Consider the following 26,089-nt stretch of genomic DNA (forward strand, 5'->3'; position numbering starts at 1 on the left):
AAAGATTCAGAAAAGCATCGAGAAGGCTACTACCCAATATTTAGCTTAAAAATATGTGCAGAGGTAAGCGTGCCCAGCTTACAGTTATTTCATCGTGTGAAAAAATGAAGGTGCTGGGGAGACAGCTCAACAGGCTGAAGCGATGCTTTGCACTAGGGGCCCAGGGTTCGATTCCCAGCACCACATAGTCCCCTGAGCACCTGCCAAATGGCTCCCGGCATCACAGGGTGTAGCCCCCCAAGTGAAAGTAATAAGTGAAGGCTTTAAGCATTCACTCTGATGTGTTAGTTAGTTATTGAGTTCCTTTGTACACACACACACACACACACACACACACAATGTCTCTTTCTCTTTTGCTGTGTCTGTCTCTGTCTCTATGTCTGTCTCTGTGTCTGTCTCTCTCTGTCTCTGTCTGTCTGTCTGTCTGTCTGTCTGTCTGTCTCTCTCTCTCTCTCTCTCTCTGTTGCTTCTAAAGGCATGAGGGGGGCTGGAGTGATAGCACAGCGGGTAGGGCATTTCCCTTGCACACAGCCGATCCGGGTTGGATTCCCAGCATCCCATATGGTCCCCTGAGCACCGCCAGGAGTAATTCCTGAGTGCAGAGCCAGGAGTAACCCCTGTGCATTGCTGGGTGTGACCCAAAAAGCAAAATAAATAAATGAATGAATGAATAAAATAAAGGCATGGGGACCCCTGGCCCTAAGGAAAGCTGGGACATCAGTGGACCAGGGGCAAAGACTCGTCCCCTGGAAGGCAACGCAGAGGGACACGAGTCAGGGGCCGAGAGAGCACAGCGGGGAGGGCGCTTGCCTGGTACACAGATGACCCTGGCTCCACCCCTGGCACACCCACAGGGCCCCCCCAGCCCCACCAGGACTGGTGCCTGAGCACAGAGCCAGGGGTGGCCCCTGAGCCGGACCGAGTGCGGCCCCCGAACCAAACACCGAGACAGAAGGGCACGGGCCCGTGGGGAGTGTGGAAGCCCCAGCCCCCGCTCCTGTCACCCCTCACAGCCGGCCTCCTCCCAGGGCCTTACCCCCAGCCCCCGCCTGCCCCATCAGCTCCTCCCCCATGCCCTCCATCCCCCCCACAGCCCCCGCCCCCAGCACCCCCACCCACCCTTCCTCTGCCCGCTAAGGCCGGACCATCTCGCCATCAACAGTGGGTGTTTATTGGGGGACAGCCCCTCATCGGCACACAGCAGGCGTGGCCCGACCCCCTCCCGCGCCAGCCCCTCAGCTGCTGGGGGGGGTGAGGCCTCAGGGCTGCGGGCGCAGGGGTGTGGGCGAAGGGGTGTGGCACGTTCCACTCCTAAGGAAGGGGAACGTGCCCATTTTACAGAGGTGCGGCCGCGGGGCCCACACTGGAAGGGAAGCAGGCCTGGGTCACGCTGCTGTCCGAGAGCAGAGCAATAAATAAAGGCGGGGCGGGGGGGGTCTGCACCCCACCCCGGGCGGGGCAGTCCCGGTGGCGGCGGCCTACATGACTCCATAGGAGTGAGATGGCCCGGGGCCCGGCGCAGGGCGGGCAGGAGCCTGGGCGCCAGAGGGTCCTGGGGCCTCTGGGCATCTTCATCTGGCCCTCACCCCTGGGGGGGACACCCCGGGAGGCCCCCCTGAAATGCAGGCGGGCTGGGACCGGGCGGGGGCGGGGCCGCCCCTCCCTAGAGGGGGGCGTTGTCAGTTCTCCACTTGTGGGGGACGTTCTGCCGGCGGCCATCGTGGCTGGGGTTCCCCAGGTGGTCCAGGGGCACCACCACCTCGTCAGGGCTTGAGTTCTTGTTCAGCTCCACCACGCGCGGCACCACGGAGGACCAGCGATCTGCGGGGAGCACAGGGCCGGGGGTGTGAGCGTGACAGGGAGTGCGGGGGGGCCGGGCCCCGCCACTCCGGGGATCCACGGAGACCCACGGGCCCACCACAGAGACCCACGGGCCCACCACAGACACCCACAGGCCTACCACAGAAACCACAGACACGGCACGTGGCGGGGAGGGGAACGTGCCCATTTTACAGACGTGGAAACTGAGGCTCGGGAAGGTGCAGACGTGCACCCGCGGCAAAGGGAAGAATGAGCACTCCAGCCCGTCGGCTACACCGCCATGGCCGGTCCTCACCTCACATGCCCTCAGTGCAGCAGGGAGGTGGCAGGGGGTGGCGGGGGAGGGGAACACAGCAAAGCACCAGCCCATTCTACAGGCAGGAACACCAAGTCCCAGGGAGGGGTGGGGCTGTTCAAAGCAGGCCAGAGCCGGGCGGAGGGCAGCCGGGGCTCCCTCTCCATCCCATGACCCCCCTCCAGGCCTCCCCGCGTTCCCCCTCCCGCCCCCACCCCTGCTCACCCCTCCGGAGGCGGCCCACGGTGTGCGAGAAGCCGTAGTACTGGTAGGTCTCGTTCTTGCCCGGGTCCTCGTTAATGATGCCCAGGTTCTGGTTCCAGTGAGACCAGTTCACCTCGTCCACCCTGGCAGGGCCACAGCGCAGGGAGGCTCGAGGGGAGCCCCCCAGGAAGCCCCCCTCAGCGTCCCGGCCCGCTCCCCGCCCTCCCCTCAGGCTGACAGCGACCCCACAGGAGTTCGTCCCTGCAGTGGCCTCCAGAGCACGGTCCTGCGGACTGGGCCGTCCCACACGCCGGGGGTCACTCTGGGCTCGGCCCGGGGAGAGGCTCAAGGGGCCGGGGCAAACGCGGGAGGCCCGGGTTCCAGCCCCGGGTCGGCCCGCTCCCGAGCCTCCAGCTGGCGCCTACACCATGGATCACCTGCACCCGCTCCCCCGGCCTCGTGAGCCGGCCCTGGAGCCCGCCCGAGGGGGAGCCAGGTATGGTCCCCCCTCCCTCACCTGAAGCACCACCTGCGGTCGGGGGTGCCGTCCGAGCTCTTGCCCACCGTGACCATCTCGCCGGAGCGGAAGGCCTTGCGCAGGAAGACGGGGAAGGAGCGCTCGATGTCCAGGATGGTGGTGGCCCACTGGGGGAGGGGCACCGGTGAGACCACTGTCGCGGCACAGACGCCCCTCCCCCCGGTGCAGCCAGGGCAGGCCCAGCGCCGGCATCCAGCCCTTGCTGCGGCCAGAAGCGCCCTTGGGGCCTCCGACACCGGTGGGGGCTCGACAGAAGCAGGGAGGCTGCAGCCCGAGTCCGGGACAGGCATGCAGAGAGGGGGCCGGGCGGGCATGGGACCGAGGGTCTCCCCCCGCCCCCCGTGCACCAGAGCCCGGAGCAGGCCGGTGAGGAAACCGCTTTCACCCCAGATTGCTTCACTCTCAGATTCTGCCTTAACCACTTCCTGCGGGGGCGGGGGGTCGTCATCCCTCAAGACCCAGTTACAGGGCTGGAGCGATAGCACAGCGGGGAGGGCCTTGCACACGGCCGACCCGGGTTCGATTCCCAGCATCCCATAGGGTCCCCCGAGCACCTCCAGGAGTAATTCCTGAGTGCAGAGCCAGGAGTAACCCCCCTGTGCATCGCCGGGTGGGACCCAAAAAGCAAAAAAAAAAAAAAAAGAGACCCAGTTACAGTGTGGAGGGAAGGCCCTTGCCTTGCATGTGGCTGGCTGAGATTCAATCCCCGGCACCTCAGACCGGTACCTCAGCGGGGCCCCCTGAGCTCCTTCCAGTCCCCCGCACCCCCACACCCCTGCAGGCATGATCCCTGAGCAGAGTCAGGAGTAAGTCCTGAGCACAGCTGGGTGTGCCCCACTCCCCCTAACAAAAAGACCCATTTTCCAGACAGAAAGGTAGAGGCAGGGTGAGGAGCCGGGGCTGGCCCCAGGGAAGGCTCGGTGGGGGGGGCCACCAGGGCAGGCAGGGGCGGCGCCTCACCTGCAGCTTCCAGATGTGCTTGCTCTCCTTGGAGACCTGGCCCACTGTCTCGCCCATGAGCGCGATGAGCATGTTGAGGAGGAGCACGAAGGTGAGGATGATGTAGGTGACGAGCAGGACGATGAAGACCACGGGGTACTTGGTGCTGCCCAGCATCTCCAGGTCGCCCATGCCGATGGTCAGCTTGAAGAGGTCCAGCAGGAAGGCGCTGAAGGTCTCGCTGTCCCGGCACGACGGGTAGGTGGGCGCCGTGCAGTTGCCGCGGTCCGCGCTGCACACCGTCATGCTGGCGCACGGGTTCAGGAGGGAGACCAGGGCTGGGGGAGGGGCGCGGAGTGAGTGGGAGGCACAAGCCGGGGCGCGGGGCGGGGCCCGGGGCGGGACCCGGGGCGGAGGCGGGGGAGCTGGCGTCTGGGGGACGGGCCAGCGGAGGCTCCTCTCCCCCTCTCCTCTGCAGCGTCCCAGGTGGTCCCTGAGCACTGCCAGCAGTGAGCCCTGCCTGGCTGGGGAAACCAGAGCGGGGGGCGTGGCAGCTTCGCCCGGCGGCTCCATTTCCCGGCCCCTGGTCCTGCCCCCTGCAAGGGCCACTGACCCCCGGGCACTGAGGGGGAGAGCTTGGTGGAGGCAGTGAACGTGAAGCTTTTCTTCTCATTTTGGTTTGGGAGTCCCAGCTCGCCTGGTGCTCAGGGATTACTCCTGGCTCTGTGCTCAGGGACGACTCCTGGAGGGGCTCAGGGGACCCTAGGGGGGGTGCCGGGTGATCGAACCCAAATCAGCTGCAGGCGAGGCAAGTGTCTCATACCCGCTGTCCCTTCACTCTGGGCCCCAATGTGGAGTTTTTGTTTTTGTTTTTTTCACTTTTTGGGTCACACCCAGTGATGTACAGGGGTTACTCCTGGCTCTGCACTCAGGAATTACTCCTGGCGGTGCTCAGGGGACCATATGGGATGCTGGGAATCGAACCTGGGTCGGCCACGTGCAAGGCAGACGCCCTCCCCGCTGTGCTATCACTCCAGCCCCCAATGTGGAGTTTCAAAAGACCTGGGTTGATGCTGGACACAGCTCGGGGGCCTGAGTGCGGCAGGCTGGGCGTCAGTCTCCAGCACGCACGGTCCCCTGGGCTCGGCACAGAGCTGGCAACGCCCCCCAAGTACCACCAGATTTGATCTCTACCAACACCTCCCCCCACCAGAAAAAAAGCAAAATTAAAACAACAACAACAACAACAGACTGGCCTAGAGCAATAGTGCAGCGGGCAGGGCGTTTGCCTTGCATGTGGCCCCCCAGGTTTGACCCCCGGTACCCCCTGTGTGGTCCCCTGAGAACGACCAGGAGTGATTCCTGGGTGCTGAGCCAGGAGTAAGCCCTGAGCATCGCTAGGTGTGGACACAAACACACACACACACACACACACACACACACACAACCCGGACTGGCTCTAGGACGGGGGGGGGGGGAAGGCGCCTGCTTGGGTTCCTGTCACCCCACGGCGCCTGCAGTGACTCCAAGGCCTGACGTGGGAGCAGCCTGGGTCCCAGCGGGTGTGGTGAAGGCCTAGGGGCGGCTCTGTGTCGTCCTTCCCTCCCATGCAGCCGGTGCCGCCCGTGCAGAGGCACGGCCTGACCCCGCACTCTGGCCCAAGGCTGCCCCGGCAGCTGACTTGGACTCACAAAAAAACAAGGCAGGACGAAGCCCCGTGCCAGGCTGGAGTTTGAACATGCCCACGGGCATTCTCGGAATGCTCACGTCCCCCCGTGGAACAAGCCCAAGCTGGCCGGCGGGAGCAGGAGAGACCAAGCGGACGAGCAAAAAGTGACCTCCGCCCAGACCACCGTAGCGAGTCAGATCCGTTGGCCGCCAACCCCGCCGGCGGGGCAGAAACACCATCTCTGGCACGGGGCTGGAGCCCAGGCAACGGAGCACGTGCCCTGCGGGGCGCGGGTGGCCCCAAGCACTGCCGAGGGGTGATGCCACAGCGATAATCCCTCCAACTAAGCAGGGAAGAGAGATCAGCCCAGGCCGGCCCGGGCTCGCCAGGTCCGCTGCCAGGCGGTCTTGTGAGCAATCCTGAGCGAGCACTGCTTTGGGCCGCGGCTTCTGCCACCGCAGCCAACACACCAACTCGGCCTTGGGGGAGGTTTGGCCTTTTCCCCACCTGTCTCCTTTGCAGACGAGACAGAGAAAGGCACTGACCTTCTAGACATGGAGGATGACCTTCTAGACATGGAGGATGACCTTCTAGACATGGGTGGATCACACCAGGCAGGGATGGACAAGCAGAGCCTCGCCCAGTGCCCACCATGCTGACTCTGGTCACCGCCCCTCGCCCCGTGACACCCCCAACCCCTGGCCTTGCACCACCCCGCTGGACGCCCAGACATCCGGAGCTCACCTGAGGCGTAGCCGATCATGAAGAGCAGATAGACCAGCAGGAAGCGGAAGAGGTCCTTGAAGAGGATCTAACAACCCCAGCGGGGCCACCGGGTGGGGGGGGGGACAAAGAGGTGGGGTGACGCATGGAGGAGCTTTCCCCGCCCGCGGCACCGACTGCTCCCCGAGGGGCGTGTGGCTCTCCCCCGAGCGCCCGCAGCCCTGGTACCTTCTGGATCATGATGCTGTAGGTCCCCGTCAGCTTCAGCCCGCGGGTGAAGTACAGGGCGTTCATCCAGCCCAGGACCAGCGCGAAGACCATGATGGCCAGGTAGGCCTCGATGCCCGCCAGGTAGAGGGCGGCCGAGACGATGACCAGCACCGAGTAGATGAAGCTACGGGGTACGAGAGGACGGGGTGGGGGGGAGACCGAGCCCCCCGTCACCACCATACCTTCTGCACGCCCCCAGTCCCGCCCCCCGCCCAGTGAGACGAGACAGATTCTCCGGCCTCCCCAGCCGCCTTGTAACCCAGAACCCTCGATTAACTGCTGATCACTGTGAGGGCATCGTCCACCGCGATCTCAACAGTCTGTGTATTGGAGCTGCCAGGGCAAGATACGTGGTGGCTGGGAGAATTTCGTCGCCCCCCCTCTCCGGCTGGCGTGGGAAGGGGAAGCGGTGAGCCCCCTGCAGCAGCAGCAGCTGCGTCCTGGGCAGACATCACCAATCTAGCCCAGCACTCGCTCCCCAGCAGATGCAGCTTCAGGACGCTGCTTTTTTTCTTCTTTTTTTTTGGCTCTTTGGGTCACACCCGGTGATGCTCAGGGGTCACTCCGGGCTCATGCACTCAGGAATTACTCCTGTATAGGGTCCTCCCAGCACCGCCAGGAGTGATTCCCGAGTGCATGAGCCAGGAGGAACCCCTGTGCATCGCCGGGTGTGACTCAAAAAGAAAAAAACAGCAACGAAAGATGCTTCTTGGCCGGGCACGCAGGGCAGAGCTGAGCGTCCGTCTGCCTGCCTGACTCTCTACTGGCCGGAAGCTGAAGGCCCGGTACTGGCCGTGCGCTGACCCTGGCCACTGAGAGGGGTGGAGGCACGCCTCCGATCAGGGCTCAGGCCCCTGCTCCCCCGGTCTGGGTGGTCTCTCAGCCCAGCCCGCCACCTCCCTCCCCCCACCCCGGTGGCCCCAGACTCACTAGAGCAGCTGGAAGGAGCCGTCCACGAAGAGGGAATTCACGCCCGGGCACTTCTTCATAAACAAGTCTTTGATCTGGAAGCAGCGAGGAGGCCCGTGAGGGGGTGGGACGGGGGGAGCACAGCGAGGAGGGAGGACGGAGCCAGGCAGGAGCACAGCGAGGAGGGCGGGGCGGGGAGGACACAGCTGAGCAGAGAGGGAGCAGGATGGAGGACGCGGAAGAGGTGATGAGGGACCCCGGGGCCGACTCAAAGGGGCCGAGGGCTCGCTCTGCACGGGGGGTTTCCATCTCTGCCACCACACAGTCCCCCGAGGATCACAGGGGGCGAGCTCCAACCACCAGACAGGAAGTACTCCCTGAGCACCGCCGGGTGAGGCCCAGAAATCAGGAGGGAGCGAGCGACAGAGAGAGGACGAAGGAGTCGTCTGTGAGGGAAGAGCAGAGGGAAACACCAGGCTGGAGAAGGAGGGAAAGAGCAGGAGCACAGGAGGCGGCGGAGAGGGCGAGGAGGAGAGAGCGGACAAGAGGGGGCTCCTGAGGAGGGGCAGGGAGGCAGGGAGGAGGGGAGGAAGGGTTGGGAGGAGGTGAAGACGGGAGGAAAGGTGGGGAGGTGGATTAGGGAGGATGGGGAGGAGGGGGGAGCACAGGGAGGAGGAGAGGGAGCACAGAGAGGGAGGAGGGAGCACGTGGAGGAGGGGGAGGGAGTATGGGGAGGAGAGGGAGCACGGGGAGGGGAAGGAGCACAGGGAGGGGAGGGACCACAGGGAGGGGAGGGAGCGCAGGGAGGAGGGGGAGGGAGCACAGGGAGGAGGAGAGGGAGCACAGAGAGGGGAAGGAGCACAGGGAGGGGAGGGAGCGCAGGGAGGAGGGGGAGGGAGCACGGGGAGGAGGGGAGGGAGCACGGGGAAGGGAGAGGGAGCACGGGGAGGAGGGGAGGGAGTAAGGGGAGGAGGGAGCATAGGAAGAAGGGGAGGGGGCATGGGGAGGAGGGGAGGGAGCACAGGGAGGAGGGGAGGGAGCACGGAGAGGGGGAAGGGAGCACGGGGAGGAGGGAAGAGAGCACGGGGAGGGGAGAAGGAGCACGGGGAGGAGGGGGGAGGGAGCACGAGGAGGGGAGAGGGGGCACAGGGAGGAGGGGGAGGGCTCACACTGGTGAAGAAGAACAGGACCCCGGTGAGGAGTGTGATGACCTCGCCCGTCAGCCTCAGGTAGTCCATGGTGGTGCGGTAGGGGTAGGGCGGCTGCGGCACAGGGGGGCCCCGGCGTCAGGCAGCCCTGCCCGGCTGGGCCCCAGGTCCAGAGGCTTGCCGGCGCCTGGACCTCTGGGCCCGTGAGCCCTCCCGCTCACCCTCTGCAACCCCTCCCCCTCTGCAACCCCTCCCCCTCCCCCTCTGCAGCCTCTCCTCCTCCCCGCCCCCTCCCCGCCCCTCCCCCTCTGCAGCCCCGCCCCTTCCCCCGCCCGCCCGCCCCGGTGCCACGCACGGTGCCCTCGAGCGGCTGGTAGTAGGCGGTGAGCGTGAAGACCACCATGGCGCACAGGTAGGAGGCCACGTTGATGTAGAAGGACACGGCCCCGAACTTGCGCCACTTGTCGCGCAGCAGCTCGTTGATGGGCTCCACGGCCAGCATCTCGTGGCGGTTCTGCGGAGACGGCCGGCGCTGACCCCGCTGCACCCCCTCTGCCGCCCCCCATAGCCGCCCCCACCCCGCCACGCTCAAGGAGGGTCTGCGGAGACGGCCCGGCGCTGACCCCGCTGCGCCCCCCCTCTGCCCACAGCCCCCCCACCCCGCCACGCTCAAGGAGGGTCTGCGGGAGACGGCCGGCGCTGACCCCGCTGCACGCGCCCCCTCTGCCCGCCCCCCCACAGCCCCCCCACCCACCACGCTCAAGGAGGGTCTGCGGAGACGCCCGCGCTGACCCCGCTGCACGCCCCCTCTGCCCGCCCCCCACGCCCCCTCTGCCCGCCCCCCACAGCCGCCCACCCCGCCACGCTCAAGGAGGGTCTGCGGGAGACGGCCCGGCGCTGACCCCGCTGCAGGAAAGGCGGCCTCGCCTCGCCAGGACAGCTGCAGGCACACCGGGGTGGGGGCTCCGAGCCCCACTCACACCCCAACTCCTGGGCTCGCCTCCCCAGTGCTCCCCCGCCTCTGCAGCCCACCCTAGACGCAGAACCCAGACTCGGGAATGCCCCCTCCGTGCCCGCTGCTGGCAGCAGAATCACCCAGCTGCCTCGCCAGGGGCTCAACATCCAGAAATCTCCATCCGGGCAATGGGACTTGCCCAAGAATCACGTGACTTAGGGAGTTTCTCCCCGTCTGAAGCCAGGGCAGACATCAGTAATCGAGCCCCCGGGGCTGGAGCGAGAGCACAGCGGGGAGGGCGTTTGCCTTGCACGTGGCCGACCCGGGTTCAAATCCCAGCATCCCATAGGGTCCCCTGAGCACCGCCAGGAGGAATTCCTGAGTGCAGAACCAGGAGTAACCCCTGTGCATCACCGGGTGTGACCCAAAAACAAACAAACAAAAAATAATCGAGCCCCACGCAATCAACTCCATACAGCTGCCCCCCCGCCAAGGGCGGACACGAGCCGTGAGTTTGCATCTGAGATGCTGCACCTCCAACCAGCCCCACACCAAAGCCCACCGGTGGCGAGTGTCCGAGGTGTCCGGGAGGCGAGCCCCGGCTAGGGAAGGCAAACCCCCCCCCCGCCACCCCCGCACCCAGCCTCAGACGTCCTGCCGCACTGAAACCGCCTCCTGTCCCTTTAAAGACTCGAGTGTCTCCATAACCACGGGCATGAGTAATGACACGGCCACGAAGATGTTACGGCCGTATTATTCCTGTTAGCGGCAGAAACGGACCCAAATGACCGAGAACCGAGGAACGGTTAATTAGAATGTGGTACATTTACAGGCTGTAATGATACTGTGGAAGAATAGTTAATGGTGCAGAACGATGCTCAGGAAACACTGCCGAGTGAACAGAGAGGGCTTTCAGAACTTCACACAGGACCAGCAGCCCTCACCTGCGCTGTGCCAGGCCGCCTGAGATCATCTCACTGGCCCGACGGAGAAAGATACTTTTTTGGACGGGGGGGGGGGACCACTCCCAGTGATGCTCAGAGCTTATTACTGGCTCTGCACTCAGAAATTACTCCTGGCGGTGCTCAGGGGACCATATGGGATGCTGGGAATTGAACCCAGGTTGGCCACATGCAAGGCAAAAACGCCCTCCCCGCTGCACTATTGCTCCGGCTCCGGCCCCTGAAGGCACTTTCTTTCTTTTTTTTTTTTTTTTTTGCTTTTTTGGGTCACACCAGCGATGCACAGGGATCACTTCTGGCTCATGCACTCAGGAATCACCCCTGGCGGTGCTCAGGGGACCTTATGGAATGCTGGAATTCGAACCCGGATCAGGCGAGTGCAAGGTAAACGCTCTCCCCGCCGTGCTATCACTCCAGCCCCTGAAGGCACTTTCTTTATGCCCGTGTTCCAGAGGAGAGAGCGGAGCAGCTCCGAGAGGTTGTGCCACTAATGCAGAGCCACACAGCACACCCATGACGGAGCCCAGCCCGGGGCCAGAGCGGCCTGCCCTTGCGACCTCCTTCCGCCTGCCTCCCTCCAGGGTCAGTGGCTGTGCAAGGCGTTCAGTGAACACTCCCCTGGCCGTGGCTGCTCCTACCTGGCACAGCTCAGGAGCCTTAGCGGGGGGCGGCGCTCCTGGAAGTGTTCAGGGAGCCCTGAGGTGCTGGGGCTCGAACCCGGGGCTCCCCGATGCTGAGCAGGTTCCCCAGCCCAGGGAGCCAGCTGGGCACTTTCCGCTGCCTGTGCAGTCACACCCCGTGGTTCCTGGCCACGGAGACCCGGGCTCCCCCCCACTCCCCCACCCTGTGACGCCTGGGCGCCCTCCCCTGCCGCCCCTCGGCCCACCCGCCCCGGCCCCCTCCCCGGCGAGCCACACACCTCGATCTTGCTGTTGTACACCAGGATCTCCAGCACCGAGGCCTCCTCCCCACACGTGTCCAGGGAGGAGAGGTCGTAGAGCGAGGAGTACACGGGCCCGTAGGCCCAGTCCTTGAACTTGCGGGACAGATGCCGCGTGTCTTCGTCCGTCACCTCCCGCCGGATGATGTGCTGGAAGATCTGCACGCAAAGGGGCAGGGGAGGTCAGGAGGGCCCAGGGACTCCCCACCACCACCACCAGGGTGCGAGATGAAGGGGGAATATTTATTGGCACCTGCCAAGCACCAGACCTTCGCCTCCACCTCATCTTCCTTTTCCCCCCCCCCTTTTTTGGCTTTTGGGTCACCCCCGGCAATGCACAGGGGTTACTCCTGGCTCTGCACTCAGGAATTACTCCTGGCGGTGCTCCAGGGACCCTATGGGATGCTGGGAATCGAACCCGGGTCGGCCGCGTGCAAGGCAAACGCTCTCCCAGCTGTGCTATCACTCCAGCCCCCACCCCGTGTTTCTTTCTCACTCTTTCTGGTGGGGACTCGCAGGGGTGGTGCTCAGGCCTGACTCCTGGCTCTGCGCGCGGGGATCCCCCTGGCGGGGCCGGGGGGACCCTACGGGGTGCTGCGGTTCAAACCCAGTGGGCCACGTCGTGCAAGGCAAGCGCCCTGCCGTCCTTCTGTCGCTCCAGCCCCCTCTTTCTCTCTCCTGTCTGTTTCGGGGGACAGGAGGGCAGTCGGGAGACCCTGGGGGCTCGGGGAGGGCCCCGTGTGTACCAGCCTCGCGCCCCAGCCCTGGGAGCCATCTCCCTCCGCCACGCTTCAGCTGCACCTTCACCCGCTGGTCCCCGGGTCTCATACCCTGAAGCCTGGCGGGGAGGGACAGGCGACCCCGAGGGCCCCCAGCCAGTGGGTGGAGGGGACTGACTAGGCCAGCCTTGAGAGTCTGAGTGTCAGAACCTCTCCTTGGCATCAGCCTCTTTAATGTGCCAAATCGCGGCCTCACAACCTCTGACCACGCCCACGAGCTCAGGGCCGGCCCACAGGGGGGAACTGCCCCAGGCCAGCGGGTGGCAGGATGTGGGCACAAACCAGACCCCCAGCCTGGGCCCTTGGCTCTCCCTGGGGCCCTGGAATCTCATTCCCCTCCCCGCCCCCCCGCCCCAAGCATGCTGGTTTTAATAGAACCACAATAACCCTGCTGTTTACGGACCACTGTCTCTGGGCCGCAGGCTTCTCTTTAAGAGCAGCGGGGAGGGGAGGGAAGGCAGGGATGCGGCTGAGAAACAGAGCACCCAGCACCCGCCTCGCCCAGGTGAGGCCCCAGGCCTGATCCCCGGCCGCCTGCAGGGCAAAAGAGACCCACAGACCCCCGGGCAGAGCACGGCATTTGGTTGACAAGGAACCACAGGGGGGATGCAGGAGGGGAAACTGAGGCATAGAGAGGTGAGCTGACAGGTCCCCACTGGGAAGTGGCAGAGGGTCTTTGACCCCTGAACACCAGGACAGGCCCCCAGCGTGCACACACATACACACACACACTCACGTACTCATATACACACTCAATACACACAACCATATACACACAATTCACACACATATACATACACTTACACACTCATGTACACACCCACAATACACACGTTCACACTCATACACACAATACACAATCATATACACAGTATATTCACACATATATGCACACATACACATACTCGTATATATACACATACTCATATACATAAACACATGCACACAAAAATCTATCCAATCACACATAATACACACAAACACACATACTCATATACACACTCAACACACACAATAACATACACACAACTGACATACATACACACTCATATACACAGTCCTATACACATAATACACACGATCATATACACACAATATATTCACACTCATATTCACATATACACACTCATATATGCACAGTATACATGCTCGCATACACACAAACATCCACTCACATATACACACACTCACACACATCCCGGCAGAAGCCTGTATGTGTATGTGTATGAGTGTGTGCGTGCATACATGCACATGTATCATGTGTATGTGCGTGTGTGCATGCATGCATGTGTGCGTGCATTGTGTATAAGTATGTGCGTGCGTGTGTGCACGTGTACACGCGTGTGCACGGCGCGCAGGCCGGCCGAGCCACTCACCCCGATCTTGCCGGTCTTGGCGGCCATCATGAGGGGCGAGAGCCCGTCGTTGTTGAGCACGGCCTCCAGGTTGCTGTCGGGGAAGAGGCGGGCGCACTTGAGCAGCAGCAGGTCGTACATCTTGGTGACGAACTTGGTGTTCTCGCGCGTGTTGTCGGCGATGGCCACCAGCGCGTGCAGCACCGTGTTGCCGCGCGAGTCCTGGCGCCGCATGTCGGCCTTCTTGTGCGGGTTCTCGGTCAGGTAGTTGACGATGTGCGGCTGGTTGGTGCAGGCGGCCAGCGACAGGGGCAGCTCCCCTGCGGGCGGGCGGGCACAGGGCACAGTCGGGGGCAGTCCAGGGTGCCCGGGGCGGGGCCACGGTCCGGGGGCGGGGCCTCGGTCCGGGGCGTGGCCACGGTCTGGGGGCGAGGCCATGATCTGGGGCGGGGCCACGGTCTGGGGCGGGGCCATGATCTGGGGGCGGGGCCACGGTCTGGGGGCGGGGCGGGATCTTTGAGGGGCTCCGTCCCGGGGCCCAAACCCACGTGAATGAAGGAGAGGCGCAGCTGGGCCCCTGGGGGAGGGGGCTGTGCCCCCCAGGGCCGCCCTTCACCGCACAGTCATTACGGAGCTAAGGCCAACTTCTTCCCGAGTAAGGGGAACCGCCCGTGAGACTTTGTTTTGTTTGTTTGTTGGGGGGGGGGCGTCAGGGGTCACTCCTGACTCTGCACTAGGGACCACTCCTGGCGGGCTCGGGGGACCGTATGGGGGGCCGGGGACCCAACCCCTGCGAGGCGAACGCCCTCCCCGCTGTGCTACTGCTCCAACCCCAGCCCTGAAAGCGGCGGCACTTGAAAACAGGGCGCGACAATTCAAGGGGGACGATTCTTTGGTGAAATATGGTTAAGTCAGGTGCAGCGATTCAAGGTGGGATGGTGATTTGTGGAATTTGGGTACGTTGGGTAAAACGAGGCCCGGGGTCCGATGTGGGGACCCCGAGAGCATGGCACAGGCCAGGGAGCTGGGCGCAGAGGCTGCAGGGAGAGACGGTGCTGGGCCCCTCCAAGGCAGGGCCTGGGGACAGGAGGGCTGAGAGCAGGGCCGGGGGTGCAGGCGGGGGGCGGGGGGGGCGTGGTCTTTGTGGCTCCCGAGGCTGCTGGCGCCACCGTGTACCCCCCAACCCCCACAGGCCGCTCCTCACCGAAGTAGAAGTAGCCGCCCTCGTCCTTGGGCTGGAAGAAGCGTCCCCGCGCCTGGGCGTGGACGTCAGCCCCTTGGGTCACCAGCATCTCCACGTAGTGCTTGCAGCGGCGCTCGATGGCGATGTGCAGGGCCGTCTGACCTGGGGGCCGGGCGGGGGCAGTCAGTCGCGGGAGGGGCAGAGACCCGGGCCCCAGGCAGTGGGGGGGGGACGGCAGGCTGAGCCTGGCGTAGGAGGAGCTTAGCCTTTGGGCTGGGGCGCGGGACCCGGGCTCTGACCCCCCCCACCCTCCCCCCCAGACTCATCACGCTACAGAGGGTGTGAGAGAATCCAGGCCCCCGTCGGGAAAGGCACTGGCTGACCCGGGTTCGATTCCTGGCACCCCTACAGCGTTGGGATCACTTCCAGGAGTGATCCCTGAGCACAGAGCCAAGAGTCAGCCCTGAGCACGGCCAGGTAGAGCCCCAACCCCTCAAGTCCGCTCGGGGCCTAGTTCCCAGTGCCCACGGCCCCTGGGGATCGCAAAGCTAGAGGCTGGCCCCAGGGCCTTGGTCCCTCCGCTCATTCACACACTCAGTTGGGCACTGGTTTCTGGATGCGGACGGGCGGGCTGGCTGGGGGGCAGGAGGGGGTCCACTCTGAAGCTCTCGGGGCACTCAGGCAAGCCAGGACGGTGCCCCCCGCCCATCCCGCCTCGCCCCAGCCCGGCGCCCGGGGCCCACCTCGGTAGTAGATGTCCCGGAAGGGCGAGTTAACGAACTCGCGCATGTTGCCCGTGCGCTCGGCGATGTCCAGGAGCACGGGGATGGTGTCGTTGCGGCCGTGGCTCAGGTTCAGCAGGGCCTTGGGCAGGCAGGTCTTCCCCGTGGACGGCTCTGCGGGGGAGGCCGAGGTCCAGGCTGTGAGGCGCTGGGCCTGGGGTCCCCGCGGCTTGGGGACCCTACTTGAAGTTACAGTGCAAGGAGGCAGCCCATCACCGAAGCGACCCCATTGGTTCTTTAAGACCTCACTTCCACGGGCACGGCCAATCAGATGGCAGAAACAGCTGAGGGGGCGGGGCTAGACTAGAGAGGCGCGGGAACGGGGTCACTGCCCGCGTACGAGGCACTGGGCAGGGCGGGTGGTGCCAAAGGACGGGGCACGCCGGGCAGCGAGCGCAAACGAGGGGTGAAGACAGAGTGATTCATGCGGTCCTGCAGATGGTGCATGGACAGCGCTTCCAGGTCACCGGGAGAAGACAGAGAGAGAGGGAAGACGACGCGGTAGCAGCGGAGGGACCAGCCACCGGTCCCCAGGGGATTGACCCAGAGACTGGCAGACCTGCGGACAGCAAGGACCAGCGAGAGCAAGCAGCGAAGCAGCCAGCCCCGAGCAGTCACTGGCGGCGGCGTCCCAGAGGCGAGGCTCCTGCGACGGTGACTGCCGTAGCCTGCAGAGACAGACCCGCATAAGCCGCTACCCGGAGGGCCCCACGCGCCCCACGCGGACCCCGGCTCGCTCTGACACTGGCTCAGTCTTGCCACCTCCCCGTTGCCCCCGGTGTGGGGGCAAGGGGTGAAGAAAGAATTTGGAAATCCAATGTATGGAGAGGCTGCGGTAAATAACGTCAATCATGATTTATTTATTTATTTTTATGGCTTTTTGGGTCACACCCAGCGATGCTCAGGGCTAACTCCTGGCTCTGCACTCCTGGCGGTGCTCGGGGGACCCTATGGGATGCTGGGGATCGAACCCGGGTTGGCCGCTTGCAAGGCAAATGCTCTCCCCACCGTGCTATCGCTCCAGCCCCCAGCCATGATTTCTTAGGCCAGGATTATGCCAGAGCCTTTAATCTGCAGGCAACTGTGACCCTCTAAAAGCCAGTCACAAGCACTACTCACTAGAGCCAGAATCTGGAAACAACCTGAGTGCCCGAGAACTGACACCTGGATAAAGAAACTATGGTACCACTAAACAAAGGAATACTACGCAGCCGTTAGGGGGAAATGGAGTCATGAAACTTGCCTATCAGTGGATAGACTCGGAGAGTATCGTGCTAAGTGGAATGAGTCAGAGAGGGAGAGATATAGAATGACTGCATTCATTTGTGGAGTCAAAAAAAAAAAGAAAAAGAAAAACAGTGTGAAATAATAAACAAGGCCAGGGAAAGCAGGCCAGGAGGACTGGGCAGTGGTTGGTCAGTGGGGTGGGAGATGGAGGGCAGTGAAGGTAGAGGAGGGTCCACTATGATAATACTAGTTGGAAATGACCACTCTGGACAAGAACTGAGAGTTGAAAGTGGGTAAAGGAGAATACAGGGTAACCTTTCAGCATCTCTATCGCAAGCCATAATGCCTATAATACAAGAGAGAAAGAGAAAGAGAGAACAGAGGTGCCTGCCACAGAGGCAGGCAGTGTGTGTGTGTGTGTATGGGGGGGTTGGGGGGGCTTGAAGGGGTGGGAGGGAAACTGGGGATCCTGGTGCTGGGAAATTACACTGGTGGAGGGATGGGTGTTTGGAACACTGCATGACTGAAACACAATCATGAGCAACTTCATCACACTCTATCTCACGGTGATTCAATAAAAATAAATAATGAAGAAATAAACAAAAGCCAGGCACAGCCTTCCCCGTATTTGAACACACAATCCACCCACCATCACCACCAGCAACAAGGCTGGTGCCCCCTACAGGGAACCTGGAGTACCGCACCCCCCAATGTGTGAACCGCTGCTTAAAGCCCTTGTGAATTACCCAGAGAGGACTTTGGGGGTGCTGTTGGCGCAGCAATAACAGTGCACTCATCCCAGAGTCACCCCGTTATCCAAGTCCTCATGAAGCTGCTCTCTCTTTGTCCTTCACCCCTCCCCTCCAATGCTGTTAGCTGTCCCAAGGGAAACGAAGGAGCTTGGGCAGGGGCTGGCTAGCAGGCCTGGGGCCGGGAGAGTCATCAAGAAATACTGATTTTAAGCAACCAGTCACGACTCCCCCTGCCCTTGTGAGCACACCGGGGCTGCCTCGGGAACCCCTCCCTGAACGCAGCCCCCAGGGTGGGGGGCTGTGGGGACAGAGACATTCCCGGCACCCCCAGCAGTGACATTCCCAGAACCTGCCCCCACCCGGCGGGGCCCCTTCCTCTGTCCAGCTGGCCCGCAGCCCCCCGGGGGGAGCAAAGGCTGTTTCTTTTCTTCTTCTCCTTCGTCGTCTCTTCCCTTCCCACCCTCCCTTCTGTGTCGGGAATCGAACCCAGGTCTCACACGTGCAGGACACGCTCCTCTACCACCCACCCACTCGCCAGTCCCATGGGGTGAATTTCTTCGAAGCCTCCCAAGAAACGCTCCGGGAACCCAGAGGCTTCTCCCCGCCAAGCTGGTTGGACCCACGGCCCAGGGAACGCGATGCTCGGGCCGGCAGGGCTGCCCCACCCCCTCCCAGGGGCATCTCCAGCAATGTCATGCTGGGCCAATACTATGGTGCTGGGCAGTGAAACTTGAGGCTGCCCGACCTGTGCTCCAGCCTTTCCAGCCCGCTCCGCAGCGCCCCCCCCCCCCCCGGAACTGTTTCTTTTGCTGCTGTCTTAGGCCCCTGGCTGTGCTCAGGCTACAGCGGTAAGGGGCCGCCAGCCTGGGTCCCCAGGCACGGAAAGGACTGTGCAGTTACAGGGCGTGACCACCAGGTGGCGAAGCAGCCCGGCCCGTGGGTGCTGATTCAACTGTCCAATTGAAGGTTGTCCTGCTTTGGGGGATCAGGCGGGCTGGCCACAGCCCCTCTGGGAATCATGAGACTCTCTGGCTAGAAGAATCCACAGGGGCAGCCGGGTGAGGCCGGAGAGCAGCAGGCGGGACACTTGCCTTGCCTGACTCCCAGCCCCTCACATGGTCCCCCCCAGCCCCACATGCAGTTACCCCTGAGAGCAAAATCCAGGAATAAGCCCTGAGCACCGATGGGGGTGACCCCAAAGCAAACATTAAAACAGACGTCAGCAGGGCTGGAGCGATAGCACAGCAGGGAGGGCGTTTGCCTTGCACGCGGCCGACCCGGGTTCGATTCCCGGCATCCCATAGGGTCCCCCAAGCACTGCCAGGAGTAATTCCTGAGTGCAGAGCCAGGAGTCACCCCTGAGCATCACCAGGTATGACCCAAAAAAAAAAAAAAAAAACCAGACGTCAGCAGAGCCCCCTGCTTTGGTCCGCTGGGTGGGTGTTTGCTTTCGGCGCCGTGTCAGAAGGCTCAGAAAATGCCCCCCACCCCCCTCTGGCTTCTGGAAGCTCCTTGAGGCTCAGGGGAGCAGAGAGCCAGCCTTCCTGAGATAGGTCCTGACATCACACATCGTGGGGGCGCTCGGGCCCCTGGCTGTCTCGCCGGGGTGGGGGGCGACTCACGGGTCAATTCCTCCATTGGAGGCGGGGGCTCGGGGGGCTCCCTGAGGCGGGCTTTGGGGCCCGGACACTGACAGACAGGACCTTTGGGGCCGGAGGTGTGCGGGGGCTTCAGAGAGGAAGCCCACCCGGGCCATCTGGGTCTGAACCCCGACTCTGCGTGATCCCCAGCACCCGGCCAGGAGGGACGTGCAAGGACCCGTCAACCGTGCCAGACGCAGCTTCAAGGCCAAAGAGGAGCAAAATATTCAGGAGAGCAAGAGGGAAGCAGAGAGCTGAGCCGGGTGGGCCTGGAAGCTGATGCACCTCTCGGGGTGCCCCCAAGACAGAGCAGGTGGGCTCCCGGGCCCCCAGCTGTTTAGTGCTCAGCACTAGAGAATCCTCTGCCAACTGTCACACTGAGCCCCATCCACAGTGAGGGGGAAACTGAGGCTCAGAGAGGACCAGCCTCCCCGCGTGGTGCAGGTGGGATGGACTCGATTTACTTTACAGACTGACCTAGGCATAAGAGCCGAACGCAGGGTCGAAGTAGAAAAGGCCCAGAGAGGTTAAGTAACCGGGCAAAGGACACACAGGACCGACTCCCAGCTCTGTGCAGCCCAAAGTAGGCGCTGAGTTTGGGCGGGGGGCAGGGTGGGGGCATCTCCAAGTCAGGCCTCCTCCCCGCCCCCTCCCCTCCCCCAGCACTCACCCCGGAACTCCTCGTCTGTCAGGCGCTTCTTGTGACTCAGCAGGTAGGGGAGCAGCCCGTCCAGGTCGGCGGTGGAGCCCCGGGACACGATGTCGAAGAGGATGGGCCGGTTGAAGACTTTGAGGACAGGAGGCGGCTGGGGGGCGGGCGCTTTGGGGCTCTGCGGCTGCTTCCTGCAGGGGGAGGGCGGGGTGGAGGGGGTCTTGCGCGCGGACCACCCCCCACCCCGGCTGTCTAGGGTTCAACCTGCAGTGCTGGGGCCCCAGACCTGCCGTGGGCGGGGCGGACAGGTGGGTGGGGACGGACAGGCACACACCGCCCGCGGCCCACCCCCGTTCGTTCCTCTCAGGGTTTCCCGGGCCATGTTTAGGGGGAACTGCGGGCACGTGCCAGCTGGAGGGACCGTGCAGTGGTCAGGGGGTCACCAAGTGGCCAAGGTGGGTCCAGAGGGGGTAAGTGGGTGAGCGGATGAGCGGGTGGAGGGCAGGGGGGGAGGGTAGCAAGTGGGTCGATGAGTGGGTGGGTGAGACGGCAGACGGGCAGGTGGGTGGGTGGGTGGTGGATGGACAAGTGAGTGGGAGAGTGGACGGTGTGTCCGGGGGCGGTGGGAGAGTGAGCGGGCGTGTCCGGGGGCAGTGGGAGAGTGGACGGGCGTGTCCGGGGGCAGGTGGGGGAGTGGACGGGTGTGTCGGGAGCGGGTGGGGGAGTGGGCGGGTGTGTCCGGGGGCGGGTGGGGGAGTGGGCGGGTGTGTCCGGGGGCGGGTGGGAGAGTAAGCGGGTGTGTCCGGGGGCGGGTGGGGAGTGGACGGGCGTGTCGGGGGCGGGTGGGGGAGTGGGCGGGTGTGTCCGGGGGCGGGTGGGGGAGTGGGCGGGTGTGTCCGGGGGCGGGTGGGAGAGTAAGCGGGTGTGTCCGGGGGCGGGTGGGGAGTGGACGGGCGTGTCGGGGGCGGGTGGGGAGTGGGCGGGCGTGTCCGGGGGCGGGTGGGGAGTGGGCGGGTGTGTCGGGACGGTGGGGGAGTGGGCGGGTGTGTCCGGGGGGCGGGTGGGAGAGTGGGCAGGTGTGTCCGGGGGCGGGTGGGGAGTGGGCGGGTGTGTCGGGACGGTGGGGGAGTGGGCGGGTGTGTCCGGGGGCGGGTAGGAGAGTGAGCGGGCGTGTCCGGGGGCGGGTGGGGAGTGGGCGGGCGTGTCCTGGGGCGGGTGGGGGAGTGGGCGGGGGTGTCCGGGGGCGGGTGGGGAGTGGGCGGGCGTGTCCAGGCGGGTGGACGGGAGGGGCGGGGGTGGCGGGCGCAGCAGGAGGGGCCCGGGCAGGCCGGCGACACTCACTCCAGGACCTTCCTCCTCCACCGCTTGTTGTCGCTGGGGTGGTGGCGGTAGGTGCCGTAGTCGAAGAGCGAGTCCATGGGGGCCTTCTTGGGGCCGGGCGCCACGGCGGAGTCGTACAGGGTGGACTCCAGGAGGTCGATGGGGTTGGGCACGCCCTTGCGGAAGGCCCCCTGGAACTTCATGCGCAGGTTGGGCCGCCCGTCGGCCGGGCCAGCGGGGCGCCCCGCGTCCCCCGGGGAGGGCGAAAGGGCGCCCTCCTCGCCCTCAAACAGGTTGGCCAGAGAGGACAGGGGGAAGGGCTCCCCGGCGGGGGTCCCGCCCTCGTCCCCGGGGGGCTCGGCCACCTCCCCGGGCCCCACGCGGGGGCTCTCGCTGCTGTTCGCCATGTCGGCGCCGTCCGTGCGTCCTGGCCTGCAGGGAAACGAGGGGAATAAGCGGGAACCCAGAGGGGGGTGTGTGTGTGTGTGTCTGTGTCTATGTGTGTCTGTGTCTGTGTGTGTCTCTCTGTCTCTCTGTGTCTCTGTGTCTCTGTCTCTATCTCTCTGTGTCTCTGTGCCTCTGTGTCTGTCTCTGTGTCTCTGTCTCTCTGTGTCTGTGTGTTTCTCTGTGTCTGTGTGTCCGTGTGTCTGTGTGTGTCTGTGTCTCTGTGTCTCTGTCTGTGTCTCTGTATGTCTGTGTCTGTGTGTCTGTGTGTCTCTGTCTCTCTGTGTCTGTGTGTCTCTGTGCCTCTGTGTCTGTCTCTGTCTCTGTATGTCTGTGTCTGTGTGTCTGTGTCTGTGTGTGTCTCTCTGTGTCTCTGTCTCTCTGTATCTCTGTATGTCTGTGTCTGTGTGTCCGTGTGTCTGTGTCTGTGTGTGTCTCTCTGTGTCTCTGGGTCTCTGTATGTCTGTATCTATGTGTCTCTGTGTCTGTGCGTGTCTGTGTCCCACACAGCCCCTCCCACGTGAGCCAGCAGTGCTCCTGCAGCCACCCCCAGGCTGCTGCCGTCCTGCGGGGCACAGTGTGGCTGCTCCCAGTCGTGGTCGGCCACAGGCCCGGCAAGAGCAACAACACGAACCTTTCGGGGTCCCGGGAACACGAATCCCGCAGGTCTGGCCACCAGAGCAGCAGCTGGACAGTGCCGAGGGCACGCAGGGGCCAGGGGAACTGGCCACCCAGGCACCCCCAAGCAGAGACGCAAGTCCAGGCCTTAGCCACTGGGAGACGTCAAAAAAACCCTGTTCAGTGGCCTCTGTCTTCCCACGGGTGAAATGGGTACATGGGCGCAGACAGAGCACATACATGACAGCCGTCAGCGCAGAGGGAGAGACAGGCACCAAGCAGGGCCCAGCCTGGGCCCACACCCCAGGCCTTAGCTGACTTCGGCAGTGCCCAGGCTTTGCTCTGAGTGCTCCTCCCTGCCTGATGAAGCCAGGCCCACCCCAGCCCTCCCGCTGCCCCCTCCTCTGGGAAGCCCTCTCAGGCCCACAGGTTCCAAGTTCTCCTTCCAGGAGCAAGAACTGGAGGGAGGCAGGGCAGGGGGAACCACAGAGGAGACACGGTTCTCCCCTAAAACAAAAACGAGCCCACAGTCGAGAGGCTCAGGACAGAGAAAACAAACATTACGACGGGGATTAGGACCCGTGACAGCAAATCCTTGGCGGGGGTCCTGGCTGCACCTGTCCTCATCTCTCAATCTTGTGCTCCAGGAAGCACTCGCGAATGTGTCTGGTGGTACCCTAATGCAGGGAAGGTGATGACCTTGGGGAGGCTCACCGGCCTGGCGGGCGGATGTGGATTAAAGACGTACAGTTTTTAATATTCTCGTTAAGTTTGTTGAAAAGGGAGTTTTGGGGGCTGGAGCAATAGCACAGCAGGGAGGGCATTTGCCTTGCACGCGGCCGACCCGGGTTCGATTCCCAGAATCCCATATGGTCCCCTGAGCACCGCCAGGGGTAATTCCTGAGTGCAGAGCCAGGAGTAACCCCTGTGCATAGCCAGGTGTGACCCAAAAAGTAAAAAAAAAAAAAAAAAAGGGAGTTTTGAAGGTTCATGTTCTGGCCAACAAGATAATACAGTGGGTAAAGCGCTTGCCCTGCACACAGCCCGCCTGGATTCAATCCCTGGAACCACACATGGTCCCCTGAGCATCACCAGGAGGGATCCCTGAGCACAGCGGCATGTGTAGCCCCCCCCCCAAACGTTCACGTCTGCATATTAGCCACTGACAGACGGAGCAGCACTGAGGCTAGACGGACGCGTAATGCTCTGCATCCTACTGGCCATCCCTGCCGGAGTAGAGATCAACAAGAGCTTATCTGAAAATTCTCCTTTTTTTTTTTTTTCTGTTTGGGTCACACCCAGCAGCGCACAGGGGTTACTCCTGGCTCTGCTCTCAGGAATTACACCTGGCAGTGCTGGGGGACCATATGGGATGCTGGGAATCGAACCCAGGTCGGCCACGTGCAAGGCAAACGCCCTCCCCGCTGTGCTATCACTCCAGCCCCTGAAAATTCTCCTTTTAACAGGAAAAAGGTGTGCTGCTCTATGCCAATTCCTATCCATCTGTGCCATGGGGTACCAACAAGTGCTGGTGTACGCTAGGCCATGCCAAGATGTGCCAGTCAGGTGCCAAGACAGGCCGGCTTTGACAGTCTCCGCCAAGGTGTACCAGTCAGTGTCTGTCTGTACCTATACCTCTGCCAGTCTGTGCCATGGTGTGCCTGGGCCCATCTACGGCAAGATGTGCTACTCTGTGCCAATGTGTGCCAGTCCATGTCAGCATGTGCCCTCGTGTGTGCCAGATTTTCCCATCTCTGCCAAGGTATGTCAGTCTATGCCAGCCCATGTGTGCCAGCTTGTGCCAGCCTTGCTAAGGTGTGCCAGTCCATGCCAAGGAGTGCTATCTATGCCAGTCCACGTTAAGAAGCACCAGTTCATGTCAAACTGTGCCAGCATTTGTCACGATGTACCAGTATGTACCAACCTATGCCAAGATGTGCCAGTTTAAAGATGGGAAAGTCCGGGGCTGGAGCAATAGCACAGCGGGTAGGGCGTCTGCCTTGCACGCGGCCGACCCAGGTTCGATTCCCAGCATCCCATATGGTCCCCCGAGCACCGCCAGGGGTAATTCCTGAGTGCAGAGCCAGGAGTAACCCCTGTGCATTGCCGGGTGTGACCCAAAAAAACAAAAACAAAAAAAATAATAAAGATGGGAAAGTCCAGGGGGCTGGAGCAATAGCACAGTGGGTAGGGTGTTTGCCTTGCACGCTGCCGACCCGGGTTTGATTCCCAGCATCCCATAGGGTCCCCTGAGCACCTCCAGGAGTAATTCCTGAGTGCAGAGCCAGGAGTAACCCCTGTGCATCGCTGGGTGTGACCCAAACCCCCCCCCAAAAAAAAGATGGGAAAGTCCATGCCAACCTGTCCTGAGGTGTGACCATCGGTGCCAAGTGTGCCAGTGCTGCCTGGACATCAGCCTATGCCAGTCATGCCAACTGCATCACATTGTGTCAGTCCATGCCAACCCATGACCAGGTGTGTCCGTCTATGCCAGTCTGTGCCAACACATGCTGATCATGTCAGCCTAGCCCTGGTGTGCCAATCTACGCCAATGTGTACCAGTCTCAACTGACCTATGCCAATGCTTGCAGTCTGTACCCGTCCATGCCACATGTGCTGAGCGGTGCCAACCCCTGCCAGTCCATGCCAAACTTGCCAATATGTATCATCTAGGCTGGCCCATGCCAACGTGTGCCAATCTATGCCATCCTATGCTAAAGAGTGTCAATTCATGCCAATATATGTCAGTCTATGCCAGTCCCTGCCAACTGGCTGAGCTGTGCTGTCTGCCCCAGGGTGAGTCTGTGCCAACCTTGCCAAGTGTGCCAGTACATGCCAAAGTGTGCTTGTCAATGCCAACCATTGCTGTTTGTGCTAATATGTGCCAAGGTGTGCCAATTTGGACAGTACAGGGCCCGAGCAATAGCACAGCGGGAGGGCGCTTGCCTTGCACACAGCCCACCTGGGTTCTGTCCCCGGCATCCCATATGGCCTCCCGAGCACCGCCAGGAGTAACTCCTGAGTGCAGAGCCAGGAGTGACCCCTGAGCATCACTGGGTGTGACCCAAAAAGAAAAAAAATGGACAGTATGTGCCAACCAGCCTCCCCCAGGCCCAAAGAGAGGATGTGATTGGCCCTAGATCACATGGCTGCTGGTTCCTGGGGCTGACAGGAAGCAGTGATTTTGGCTTCACACTTTTGCCCCCTCCATGGCCCACACTGACCACCAGGGTGGCCACTGGACAGGCCCCCTCCCGCCGAACTCTTCCTGCCCCGCAGTGAGGAAGCCGCTGCTGTGTTCGGACCTTCTCCACTGAGCACAGGAGGCGAGTCACCAGGTGAATGTCACGGCTGGAGACTCAGGCTGCCCTGCCCCCTCATGGCCAGAGTGGGTCAGTCCGGGAGGAGTTTGTGTCCCCCGGGCACCTGCCACACACGGCCCCCTGCAGCCCCCACCTCCCAGGACCCCTCCTGGCAGCCACAGTCCCATGTGGGGGCTGGTCTCTGTTTGTTCCTCTGCGATGTGGACTGGAGCGATAGCACAGCGGTTGCGTGTTCACCTTTCACGCAGCCGACCCGAGTTCGGTTCCTCCGCCCTTCTCGGAGAGCCCGGCAAGCTACCGAGAGTATCCCGCCCGCACAGCAAAGCCTGGCAAGCTACCCGTGACATATTCGATATGCCAAAAACAGTAACAACAAGTCTCACGATGGAGACGTTACTGGTGTCCACCCAAACAAATCAATGAACAACAAGACGACAGTGCGACAGTGCTATGGTGCTGTGTGGCTGGCAGGGCAGGAGCCCTGGCAAACGGTTAGGGAACAGGATTGAAACAGCTTTTCCGGCATCTCGGTGCCACCCTACCCCCTTGCCCTGGCAGCACAGTGCCTGGGACGGAGTGGCACCGCCTGGCACAGCCTGGCGTACCTCAGCACAGACGGGCACGGAGACTGCACCAGCCTG

General features: G+C 62.9%; 1 protein-coding gene across 1 annotated transcript in view; it reads right to left on the reverse strand.

The window, feature by feature from the left end:
* Positions 1-1,169: 1,169 nt before the first annotated feature.
* The window catches only part of TRPV4 (transient receptor potential cation channel subfamily V member 4), a 37,151-nt gene continuing 12,231 nt past the window's right edge, over positions 1,170-26,089 (reverse strand). Inside the window, exons 2-16 of the mRNA XM_055147077.1 lie at positions 21,085-21,495; positions 19,762-19,934; positions 15,434-15,586; positions 14,712-14,852; positions 13,529-13,827; positions 11,353-11,532; positions 8,872-9,030; positions 8,538-8,630; positions 7,390-7,463; positions 6,418-6,583; positions 6,211-6,277; positions 3,819-4,135; positions 2,838-2,965; positions 2,342-2,463; positions 1,170-1,821 (exon numbers count right to left, since the gene is read on the reverse strand). Coding sequence (XP_055003052.1) covers positions 1,664-1,821; positions 2,342-2,463; positions 2,838-2,965; positions 3,819-4,135; positions 6,211-6,277; positions 6,418-6,583; positions 7,390-7,463; positions 8,538-8,630; positions 8,872-9,030; positions 11,353-11,532; positions 13,529-13,827; positions 14,712-14,852; positions 15,434-15,586; positions 19,762-19,934; positions 21,085-21,470 — 2,616 coding nt within the window. The 5' untranslated portion in view covers positions 21,471-21,495 and the 3' untranslated portion in view covers positions 1,170-1,663. The remainder of the gene's footprint in view (positions 1,822-2,341; positions 2,464-2,837; positions 2,966-3,818; positions 4,136-6,210; positions 6,278-6,417; positions 6,584-7,389; positions 7,464-8,537; positions 8,631-8,871; positions 9,031-11,352; positions 11,533-13,528; positions 13,828-14,711; positions 14,853-15,433; positions 15,587-19,761; positions 19,935-21,084; positions 21,496-26,089) is intronic.

This window comes from Sorex araneus, chromosome 9 (genome assembly GCF_027595985.1).
Source record: "Sorex araneus isolate mSorAra2 chromosome 9, mSorAra2.pri, whole genome shotgun sequence".
NCBI classification, from domain to species: Eukaryota; Metazoa; Chordata; class Mammalia; order Eulipotyphla; family Soricidae; genus Sorex; species Sorex araneus.